At 43.2% G+C, this 12,678-nt stretch overlaps 1 protein-coding gene across 2 annotated transcripts; it reads right to left on the minus strand.

Moving 5' to 3' along the window:
* Nucleotides 1-169: 169 nt before the first annotated feature.
* ltb4r2b (leukotriene B4 receptor 2b) lies at nt 170-6,808 on the minus strand. Of its 2 annotated transcripts, none has more exons than XM_079751034.1 (5): nt 6,666-6,808; nt 4,053-4,664; nt 1,531-1,731; nt 1,027-1,070; nt 170-529 (listed from the first exon to the last, which is right to left on the minus strand). In XM_079751034.1, the coding sequence occupies exons 2-5, from the start codon at nt 4,629-4,631 to the stop codon at nt 316-318; spliced, it is 1,038 nt and encodes a 345-aa protein (XP_079607160.1). In that variant the 5' UTR covers nt 4,632-4,664; nt 6,666-6,808; the 3' UTR covers nt 170-315. The 2 variants fall into 2 exon arrangements, with proteins under 2 accessions (XP_079607160.1, XP_079607159.1); XM_079751033.1 differs by having other exon boundaries at nt 6,658-6,808.
* Between the last annotated feature and the right edge of the window lie 5,870 nt (nt 6,809-12,678).

The following is a 12,678-nucleotide window of genomic DNA, read 5'->3' on the forward strand; positions in this document are numbered from 1 at the left end:
GATGAGGTCCTTTATAGACCCTTGGAATAACATGCCATGCCAACTTTGGGGAAACTGCCGGCAAAAGTCAAACTACGCAATGAAGTTCTCTAGATTGGGCATTCAATGCTACTCGTTATTTACTCAATGGCTGGATATATCCAGCCATAACTTTAATATGTTTTTCCTTAACTATATTTACAGTACAAATGTACAATGCACTCAATGGTAAAACTTGTCAACTCTTACCATTGACATATTTACAGCTTGACAATTTTATATTTACAGTTTTAAGTTTTTATATTCAAGATCAAGCTAGGCTTATCTTTCAGTCATTTATAGTTCAGTTGACTTCTTGAGTGTGCTGTCAGAGTTTTTGTTCCCGGTCTGATCCAACGATGTGCCCTCAAACAGTCGAGCCATGAAGGAGAAACCGTTTGTCTTGATGTAGGCCTTTCCAGCGAACGTGTAAAGGACTGGGTTGGCACAACTACTGATGAAGGCCAGGGCTGAGGTCACGGCACGACTCGTCTTCGATATCAGCAGCAATCTGTAAGAGATGAACTGCTTAGGAGTCGGACAGAACCCCAACAGGCAACCTGTTGATTACACAGCACTGTGCAGTCCACTAAGTGTAGTTCAAATCTGTAACACTTAATGGTACACTAATCAACATTAGTTAATGCAGTTATAAGCATTTACTGACAGTTCAATACAGTTAACTTGTGTAATTATCTTTTACTAGTAGATTGGTATTCACTTCTAAAAAATAATTAATAGGGTTGATCCTAACCTTACCCTAACCTGAACCCCTATACAAATGCAACGGGATAACGCTTATTACTGCACCAACTAATTTAAATTCATAGTTGATTAATGTGTTCTGCAAATCTAATCTCTGCTACTAAAATTTCCGTACATGAAATCCAATTCCACTGGCTGTGTACATCATCAGGGCTAGTGTGTTTTAGTGGTTATCCTGGAATATCCATTAAAGGAGAGTCTGTGGGCGAAAGGAAACGATGGAGACGCAGGATTCATACTCACTTTGCTTGCACCTTTGACTTATCATCAAACCACTCAGCTGAAACCTGGGAGCGATAGGAGGAACTTCATGTTAATCAGTCTTTCTGTCTCTTTAACCCACTTATTCCAGCACATAAGCCAGCTCGTGCTGTCCAATGCTCTTGACTATATGTATACTTCTGCCTAGTTGGCTTTACTTGGCATTTGACACACTATATATATGCTTTATAGTTATACATACAAATATTAATGTTCATTTATTTATATATATATATCACGTGAAGAAGTGAACATAAAAGATAAGAATGTATTTATATGTAGACTTAAGGCCTACTTTGTTTTGTTTTTACAACTTTGTTTAGACATATTTTAATAAACGACACAAAAAAAGACAGTTTTGCTTTAAGGACATTTACTGGAACGTCACTGCATTCTTATTAACTATCTGGTGTATTCATTCAAAACTGGATACAGTAGGTAACAACATACGTCACGGACAAGGTTAGCCAGGGGGAATCTCCTTACCTGTACCATGTTGATGACGTGATAGGGCAACCACAACAAGCCGAAGGTCACCACAATCCCCAATATCAGCTTCTCACTGCGCACCGTGCGGCGAAACTTGGTCTGCTTCAGGCGTCTCACAATCTTTATGTAGCTGGTCATAATGATGGCATAAGGAATTATGAAACCGACCACTGTCTCAAAGGAATACTGGAACATCACCTGGACACAGGAAACAGGTCAAGTCAGGGCCGGAGACATTGTTCAACTACGACAAATCTGATAATTTGGTTTCAACCACGTTAAAAGCAAGTCATTGGCTAGTCATTCAAGTGAATCTCCAATCTGATCGTTTTTCAAGTGCGCCATACAAGGTTCTGCACAGGTAAAGCTGTGCTCACTAATATGTACATGCATACAAGCGAGTCCAGTATAGCTCTGTCCGTATCATTGAGTAGATGTTCAACCAAGCATACCTATGGAAAGAGTTATGAGATGCAAGTCATGAATATAAAGTAGATACACCTGTTATACAGACAAAGAAAAGACAAGTGGGGTGCAGATCCTTATAGGGTCCTAACCACAATGGAAGAAGTATTGCTACACACACTACACACTAAACATTAGGCTTGTTAGTGTCCAGTGAACACAAACAAGGTACATTTACATTTACATTTAGGGCATTTAGCAGACGCTTTTATCCAAAGCGACTAACGATAAGTGCATTTGTTACAATAAGAACATTTGTCATAAGAAGTGAAACAATATATCGCTGTCGGTACAGTAAAAATGTTCATAGAACCAAGTGCAAGTATTACAATCGCTAGGCTAACTCATTTCCCGTGTAAAGCAATGATAGCAGCTACTGTAGATGCTACACAATTAAGTACCTTGAATAAGTGCAATGTACAAGTGCCAGGACGTACAACATTCAATGGTGGCTGTGCATTGGTTTCTACATTGGTACTACTGTGCCTGCGAGGATATAGGTCGTCTTTAACTATAGGATGCTGGTATTGTAATATATCAACACAATGGTTAAGTATATTATACTCGAAAGGGAGAATTTAAAATACAGCAGCTGGTGAAAACATTTACAAAGTTGAGCAGTGCGTTTTACAGTGCATTCTAGGATAGAATAGAACACTATTGTAGACCAAAAGGCCTAACCTATTGTAGACCAAAAGGCCTTACCTATTGTAGACCAAAAGGCCTTACCTATTGTAGACCAAAAGGCCTTACCAATATTACCCTATATTGGCATTCTAGGTCCAGTACTTTGATCATTAAGGCCAACCAATAAGAAGAAGGTTATTGGCTCTCTATGACGACCGGGTCTATTTGATGAGACGACTAAGAAAGTGGTAAGTGGAGTTCAGTAGCTCTCCACTCTTCACTCTTTCTCTCTTATTTTGTGAAATCATCCATGCTTCCGCTATCTTCTAATGTTATCGGAACTGTTAACATCTGATAACATCTCATGGTTTCTATTTTAAGATCAAATAAACTCTGAGATGTCATGCACAGTGGTAGAAATTCTTAGAAATGGGGTTCTGAACAAAACCACTCTCTCTAAACCCCCCCCCCCCCTACATTGTTGCTGCCTTTATGAATACCAGCGTCACCGATTGTACACTCAATGTAAATACCTTTTCACAGACCTGTTATCTTAAGCAAGTAAACAAAGTTGCAGTCAGAGTACTTTGAAGGGGATATATGTTCGATTTAAAAGCTATTATTTAAGTGTAATTTGTCATTTGATCTGTGCATGGCATAAACATCGGCCCTTTTCCAAGGTCTTCAGTACTACGGTAAAGTAACTTCCTGTTCCTTTTATTTTAACGTACGGTATGTTTATTTATGTCTGTCTTAGCACCAGCATGGTGATTGTACATTTGCGTCTATACTGATACAATGGCACACTTAATTTGAACTGGCCCGTAATTAACGTTATAGGCTCAACCTTTTCCTACAGGGAAATGGGCTCCCGGCTAATTTCTGACAAATTGGGGCTACTTCCCTTATCGTTTCAGGAAATCCATCTTGCCTGTCTTTCACAGGTGATGAATTACAACACTACTGACTGGTGGAGAAATGGAGGGAGGGAGCAGAAATTAAGTATATGAGTGTATCTATTTTTGATTGATTAATTTCAAAATCATACTCTCTTCAGCAGTTTTCTGCTGTCTGTCTGTCTGTCTGTCTGGCTGTCTGTCTGTCTGTCTGTCTGTCTGTCTGTCTGTCTGGCTGTCTGTCTGTCTGTCTGTCTGTCTGTCTGTCTGTCTGTCTGTCTGTCTGTCTGTCTGTCTGGCTGTCTGGCTGTCTGTCTGTCTGTCTGTCTGTCTGTCTGTCTGTCTGTCTGTCTCTCTCACTCTCTCACTCTCTCTCCCTCACTCTCTCTCTCTCTTACTCCCTCTGTCTCTCTCTCTCTCTCTTTCAAATTGTACCTAAAGAGGCTTTAAACCAGAACACGTGTATCCGCTAAGAATCTGAACCTGGAAAAACAAAATCGGTACTATTTCCAACAACTCACTACTACTCACTTCTCGTGGCAAGTCGTGTTTCGGTGTGCACACCAGAATGGTGTCCTGTTCGTCGTCGTGCTTCTTTATCAATTCGCGGAAAACCAGGGAAGGGAGGGCGATCAGTATCACCGACGCCCACATGCCCGCGATCATCCTGGTCACGATCTTCCTGCTGGCCACCGACGACAACTTGAGCGGCCAGACCACCGCCACCAGCCGGTGCAGGCTCATCAGGGTGATGAGGAAGATGGATGCGTACATGTTGACGTTGCACAGGTAGAAGAGTATCTTGCACATGACCCGGCCGAAGACCCACGTCTGCTTGGCCAGGTAGACGATGAAGAAGATGGTGAGCGCCATGAGGAAGCCATCAGCACACGCCAGGTTGAATATGAGCATGGTGGTGACCGAGCGATGGCGGGTGCGCGCCATGATGCTCCAGGCCACAAAGAAGTTCCCGGGAACGCCGAGCAGGAAGACGATGCCCAGGATCAGAGCGCCCACGGCCGTGGAGATGTCGTTGCTCACCGGGCTTAGCTCCGCCATCGTGTTGTTGTTGGATGAGAGAAGACTGTGGTTTGAGGACAAGGAAGCCATGCTCTCTGTCAGCTCTCTTCTGCTTTCGTCTTCCTGAGGGTGAGAGACAGATAAGGTCAAACACCTTATTGGGAAATCCACTATCGGTTCTAAGAGGTGTTGGATGTTGATACTCCCTCTCTCGCTTTCTCTCGCTCACTCACTCACTCACTCACTCACTCACTCACTCACTCACTCATTCACTCATTCACTCACACACACACAAACACACACACACACACACACACACACACACACACACACACACACACACACACACACACACACACACTAGTCAGGCTGCCTCACAGACATACTTACTTATTTTAAAGTAACATTTTCACAAGGCAAAAATCCCTGTATACGTTCTTTTGTCAGCTTTATTCTTTAACAATTCCATATTTTAAAAGGTATCTATAGAGGAGATGCTTTTCTGGGGGCGTGGCTGCAAAACCTATAAGACTTCGCTAAGTCAGGAAGCCTGATGGATTCGAAGGTAGACCTGATGTCTCCAGACAGTGCCACTGGGCTTCTTGCCTTGACGCAGCCCTCAAAGAATTCACTGTGAGTTTGCCAATAGCAAACTGACTGATCTGACACACACCTCAAAAGACAGCATGATTAAACATGCCACAAGCAGCTTGTTTGCCAATAAAAAGCAAAGAATCAACCCCTCTTATGTTACATGTTACAACTCTACAAGGTGTTGCCCTCCAGACATCTCCCACTTTCCCATGAGGGGCAACAGTGTAAATGGTACTGCAGTAACAATCACAGGTGACGTTGCGTATTTCTACTGCCAAATATAATAAGGTCAATATATGAATGTAAGCCGATTGATTTGAGATTGAGATGCAGCAAATTCTTCTGTGTCGGGTGTCGGTCTGTTTCCGCACACTAGGCTGCGATAAATACGTCATCACTTTAGCACCCTTGGTTTATTCTCCATGACATCCACATATCAGAGTATCAACATTGAGTCAACATTGAGATTCACACTTAAAGCCCACTGCTTGATGAGTGTTGAGGAATGGATTCATCTGTCAACCGTTAGATATGGTCTCATCTGTCTCTATTGCTCATGAGGAGCTGATCAAACGATGTACGTGGAGTCACCTTCATCCATGTTCTCATCCTTCTTGCATAAACGAATTGATCAATGGAGCTACGCAGGGGATGGTATGAGCACCAAATGGCCCTTCATCTGTCTTACAGTCCAACAGGAGATCCCGTAGATCACCACGTCTGGGACCGATCTTACCCAGGTATTACACCCCGCCAATGGTTCAACTTAGAGAGGGTGTAGGCTGTTTGTTATTGGGCTTTTTCGTTTCTAATTTTCTACATTCAAATCCATTTAACCTCTTGAGATGACAACATATGAACGCAATTCCACTGCATAGGATTAAAGGTTTACTTGATGCGTGTTTCACAATCGTCAGAATGCACGAAAATAGTCAAAATATTAGCTAAACAGTTTAATACAGAGGCAAGGCAAGTCTTGTCATCTAGCCTATCTCTCATCTAGTGGAAAGTAAAATAATAATTTAAAAATAAATCATTGTTCATAAAGATACCAATTATTTTCAAATGAATATTTCCCATTAATGCTTTTTAAAGTTGAAGATTGCTAACTATTCAAGCCGAAAGTCTAACAGTTCAAATTTACTTTTAATGTCCCAAAAGCATATAGATTTAAGGAGGAACACACAAAAATACTCTGCTTTATGAGTAGCCTACCTACTGCAGTATGAAGCAGGTGCGGGCTGCACGGGCAAACATTGCCAAGAACCCACGACAAGACGTGCCACTACAATGCTACTAATCATCATAACAATGTTGCCACGGTACATATAAATTGATCGGTGGTCGACGCATTGAAAGTCCCCAAACACATGACATCATTAGCGCTGTTAAGTGCTTTTTGTTTAGGCAAACCAAATCCATGTAGCCTACAACACTATTAAGGATTGTAGCCGTGATTTCTAAGCAAGCAAAATGGTTAAAATAATAGAAAGAATATAATAGATATAGATATAATAGATACCTTGATACCTTGACGGTTGGCTGAAGACTCTCAAACTTTCCCTGTTTCGTATCTCGGAAGGTGTTTTATCCAGATGTGGGAGGAAGCTGTTGTCTGTTGTTTCACAACACCCTCTCAATAAGCTCAGTCAAATTGTGATTCATGTCCGCCCCAACAAGATCTAACTTGTTGAGAGAATTGAGAGGTGCGCCTGCCCTTCTCTGGAGATGTCTCTCTCTCTCTCTCTCTCTCTCTCTCTCTCTCTCTCTCTCTCTCTCTCTCTCTCTCTCTCTCTCTCTCTTTCTCTTTCTCAAACACGCTATTATATTATACACAAGTAGGATTTGCAGTTCTTCTTCAACTGCGGTGCGTTAAAGAAGACGTGTATTTACAAGAACGTCTTCTCTTGTAAATTAAAATGTGGTGAAAGATAGCTCTAAAACAGAGGCGCATTTCCTCCATAAACTTTTCCATCGCCCGAAAAGGAAAAGATTAAGTTTGTATCGCAGGGCAGATATTATGTATAATGGAGCTGGTATTGCGTAAACAAATACTTAGGAAGATGCTGAATAAAGAACACACAAACAAGCAGGGCATAAACACAAACAAAGACACACACGCACACACACACACGCACACACGCACACGCACACACACACACACACACACACACACACACACACACACACACACACACACACACACACACACACACACACACACACACACGCACACACACACACTCTCTCTCTCTCTCTCTCTCTCTCTCTCTCTCTCTCTATGTGCACTAAACCACAGGAAACTAGTGAAGATAACACACATTAACCGTGAAACTTTTGCATACATGCATAACAAGAACATTTTTTAAGCAGGCCCGTATTTGTCCCCAGTAACGGATCTATACGATAAAACCCCTGCATGTCCACATTTCTCTCATATTATGTATCTTCAAAGGGGGTAATACTGTGAAAACTCACCTGTTTAGACTGATGCTATGTTCTAAAAGTGAGCATCGTTCCATAATGATGCATTTTATGTTTTTGCATGATTCTAGCACTGTACAGGTTTTGTCCACATTGCGGACTGCACTTATTGTTAGTCGCTTAAGACAAAAGTGTCTCCTTAAAGTCGAGGATTGTATTCACTTTTTGTTAGACGGTGGTTTCGCCTATGCTGTTTTTCCCCTCCCTGCCGGAGCCCGGTCTAACCCTCACTGAAGACCCCTCTTCCCTGCCCTCACGCCCCTCCCTGCCTCATTCCTTTCTTTGACCCCCAGTTTTAGTTGATAGATATGTTTCACCTTCATCCTGTTCTCATCCTCCCCCTGCCAGACTGCCTCGTAGTCTAACCCCCTGTTGCTCTTAAAGCAATTGATCGACAGAGCCACTGAGAGGTTGGTATCAGCCTCAGACGGCCCTTCAATTGCCTCACCGCCCAACAGCAGATCTCCCAGAGACCAACAAAAAGAGAGTTCCAAGTATAATCAATTTGCGATCCATCTCTATATGTCTTCGTGCGTTTGCATCCGTTGACTTGACTCGGGGAAGACGCCGCGACACAGACGGGAACCGGCAAGTGTAGAAACAGAAACCCCTCCGTCTTTACGATAGAGCTCTTGCCGGGGCCATGTTACTTTCTCTGCAGCCAACAGCCTTGTGAGTAGCAGCACATACATACTTTACCGGATAATATCCTTTTAATCGTGTAAACATTTGTTTTGGGTTCTGTCTGTTTGTGTGTGGGTGTTGGCAGGTGTGTGTAATTGTATTGTCTAGTAGGCCTACTAGATACAAAAACCCATGTGTTCTTGCATTACCTTACAGTAGGCCTACAGTTATTTAGAATACGCTTTTGTCTTAAGCGACTCACGATTATAAGTGAGGCTGACAATTTAAATATGTTGAAACATGGATTAAGTGTTACATCTTGAAGACAGCCTCTCAAGATGTAACGCACAAAGAGCCTCATCCTAAAGAAACACGGCGTGGATTATGAGCATAGACGAGGACAATATTATGGTCTCACCTCATGGGATACAATACAGCAATTTAAAAGGTTTATTTGCAATAAGTGTACATTCATTTACTAACATTAGTCAATACAGAAATAGGCATATTAGTATAGGGGTTGGGTTTGGTGGATTAAGCTTCACCCAACCCTATAAATAATGTATACATGCGTACCTTAGTTAACATGAAGACCATTACCGTAACATGAAGACCATTAATAAATGATAATAAGACCAACAGTAAACTGATAATGAACTGACGAATGGATGATTAATAATGGTTTATTAATGTATTCTAATTATAAAGAGTTACCGAGACATTTTTAAAAAGGTGTCATCTCTTAGCAATTCTCTCTATCATCTTCTCATCCTCTCAGGGAAAGACTCCTATAAATTGTTAATCGATCAAACATTGTGTAAAATGAGCTACATCCTCTCTCGGAAATGATGATGCGGTTGCTTGCGGTTCACTTGGAGATGGGGTAAAGGTTGGGAGGAAGTTGGAATCTTCCAGAACATCTGTGGCCCGTGGTTTCCAACAGAATTTTTCCTTCTCTTCTTCCACCTTCTCCTCGTCTCCCCTTGTCAGCGTTCCCCGTGTGAGGGTGCCACACCCTCACATGCCCCCTGCCAATACCATGATGTCAGCGCTTGGCTTTTGGTTTCACAAAAGGTGAAACTCAAAGGTAAAGAAAAAAAAAAGGTTTGATATTCCAAGGTTGCATCTTGGAATATCAAACATCTTCATATATTATTCAATAATAAATTAATCTTACAACGCATTAATTATTGATGCCGCTGCCAAGAAAGTGATGTTTTTACTGTGTGTGTTTATTTGTTTGTGTGTGTGTGTGTGTGTGTGTGTGTGTGTGTGTGTGTGTGTGTGTGTGTGTGTGTGTGTGTGTGTGTTTGTATGTGTGTGCGTCTCTCCCTCTCTGAACAGGATATTTTGAATAATAATGCATGGGTTTGCATCAAATGGGGCTGAATGGTTGGTGGTTGGCCAAGGGAGAAGTTTACTTTTCATCCCAATTCGCACGAAGGCACATGGCTGCGGGTGTGGCATTTTTGTGTTTCTGACACACTCAGACCGCTGGGAATGCTTAAATCAAATTTGGCGGAAAAGTCAACCAGACGTTGAGCATTGCAAGTCTTTATCCTATGTGTATGTTTCTTTTTTAACCCTAATAATGTTACAATCGAATGAAAACGAAATACAAACCAAACACTCACGCTAGCCTGTCTCTGAGTCATCACGGCATTAAAGTAGACCACAAAGGAGAACCCTGGGGCAACATTCTTCCTGCACTGTGGAAAAAAAAGGTTATCTGAACGAAGGCCAGTGCCTTGTGCTTTGACCACAAGATGGCAGCACATCTACAGGAAACGCAAAACCTTCTACTCAAGTCTGACATTTCTGCGGTTTTGCCAGCTTGTGCCTATCTTTATCTATCCATGTATAGAACAACTGCATTACAACTAAATATTACCACACAGCAAACCATATGTATAGCGCCTACAGGATTCGAGCTTTAATAAGATAGAAAGGGAATCTGGCTTCCACAGCAAAGATTATACAAATAAATATAGAGAAAACAAATAAATAGAGAAATATACCAATTTGAGAAAAAAAAGGACAAAACATACAGAAAATATTTGTGATACAGAAAAATATGGCTAAAAGGAAATCGGCTACCCGTACTACATTCATCAAACATTATTTGATTGTCAATTAGAATTTAAGTGGCACAACAATAAAAACATCATATTCTACATATTAAATCCTTGGTTTTCATTAAAACAAAAAGGCAACACAAGCCAACAAATTCATTCTTGACTTTCCCACGAAATATCGATCGTGAATCCTGTGCGCAAACCCAGCGGAAGCACGCAGGCATCGGCCAAGCACAGCAGCATTCCGTTGCTCTGGGAGACGGAGGGACTTCCTGTTCTGCGCGTGCGTCGGGTCTGGCCGCTGCATGGGTGTGGGAGAAGAGCTCGTGAGTGGCCCTTTATTGTTATGACAAGGCCCCAGCGGAGCCGCGGTGGCCATTTTCTCTCTTGGAAAGCAACAGCACCCTGAGAATAGACAGCAGAATGGAGGCAGCTTACACACCCACTGTTACACACCCACTGTTACACACCCACTGTTACACACCAACTGTTACACACTCACTGTTACACACTCACTGTTACACATCCACTGTTACACACTCACTGTTACACACCCACTGTTACACACCAACTGTTACACACCCACTGTTACACACTCACTGTTACACACCCACTGTTACACACCAACGGTTACACACTCACTGTTACACACTCACTGTTACACACCCACTGTTACACATCCACTGTTACACACCAACTGTTACACATCCACTGTTACACACCCACTGTTACACACCAACTGTTACACAACAGTGAAAAACAACCATAAAGTTTGTGAGAACTATGTGGAAATTGAGGGAGAGAGACTGTGTTTACGTTTGTGTGTGTGTGTGTGTGTGTGTGTGTGTGTGTGTGTGTTTGTGTGTGTGTGTGTGTGTGTGTGCGTAAAAGACCAAAAGAGAGCGACACATTTAGTGAAAGAGTGAGTACGAGAGAGACAGAGAAGGAAAGAGAGATAGCGTGTATGTGTGTACCAGTGTGTTTGTGTGTGAGAGGGGGGGGGGGAGAGAGAGAGAGAGAGTGAGAGAGAGAGAGAGAGAGAGAGAGAGAGAGAGAGAGAGGGAATGAAGCCAAATGAGGATCTAGGCTGGGAAAGTGAGAGAGGAGTGATAGAGAGAGAGGGGGGGGGGGGGAGGGAGGGAGGGAGAGAGAGGGGGGGGGGAGGGAGAGAGAGGAGAGATGCGAGGAGGATGGGGTTTATTTAGGTTTATCGTCTCCCGTCTCAGACAGAAAGCAGACTGCAGAGAATAATGAGAACCAGATCTCTGGGGTAGAGGAACAGAGGCAGCGAGTGACGGAGGAAGAAGAGGAGGAGGAGGGTAGGAGGGGAGGAGAGAGGAGGAGAGAGAGGAGGAGAGAGAGGAGGAGAGACAGGGGGGAGAGAGAGAGGGGAGGAGAGTGGGAAGGGGGAGAAAGAGAGAGAGTGTGTGTGTGTGTGCGTGTGCGTGCGTGCATGCGTGTGTGTGTATGGGGGGTTCCATAAGAGCCTGGAAGTCTCTGTGAAGAGAGGGAATTTTAAAGAGAGGGTGGGGCTTGGGTCGGGTGGGATAGTGTGTGTGCTTGTTTGTGTGTGTGTGTGTGTGCATGTGTGTGCGTTTGTGTGTGTCTGTGTATGCGTGTGTTTGTGTCTATATACGTGCATGTGTGTGCGTGTGCGTTTGTGTGTGTGTGTGTGTGTGTGTGTGCGTATGTGTGCATACGTGCGTGTGTGTGTTTGTTATGGGGTAGCAGAAGGCAGAGAGTGACAGCCCTGAAGGAGGAGTGTCATGACGGACGCCACAGGAAGTCGGCCCCTCTCACATCCACCGACTGACAGTTCGCTGCGGGCCCCTTCCCCTCCGGAGGCTCTGAGAGCCCCCCGCATCTCCACACTGGGACTCTCCCAAACGATGATTCACCAAACATTATTTAGAAAACTATTTCTAAATGACCTTCTTTGATGTCATTCTTTTTTTATGCACAATTCAAATGTACGCAGCGTACAAAGTACCAGTTGGAAGAAACGCTTCGTGACAATAAATGTGACACACATGAGTTGAAACATTGGCCTATTTATATATTATATTAAACGGCAGAGTTGGCCGAGTACTTTTACTTGAGTGGGGAAAACTCCACCGGGAAGAGCGGCGAGAATGGGGAGGGGGATAGCCTAGCGTGACTGACAAGCCAGAGGCCCTATGGGGAGTGAGTAACGGACCAACCATGGCCAGGAAACCCTCCCAAAGGCAATTAAGGGTAAAGGACGACAGAAATATCTGATCAACTTTCCCCCCCCCCCCCCACACTTGAACCGAGAGGCAGAAAGGATGGCGATAGAGCTGGGCTGAAGGGAGAATAGCGTGCGGATAAGGGCCTGTTAT

The sequence above is a fragment of the Pollachius pollachius genome, assembly GCF_949987615.1.
Source record: "Pollachius pollachius genome assembly, chromosome: 14".
In the NCBI taxonomy this organism is placed as follows: Eukaryota; Metazoa; Chordata; class Actinopteri; order Gadiformes; family Gadidae; genus Pollachius; species Pollachius pollachius.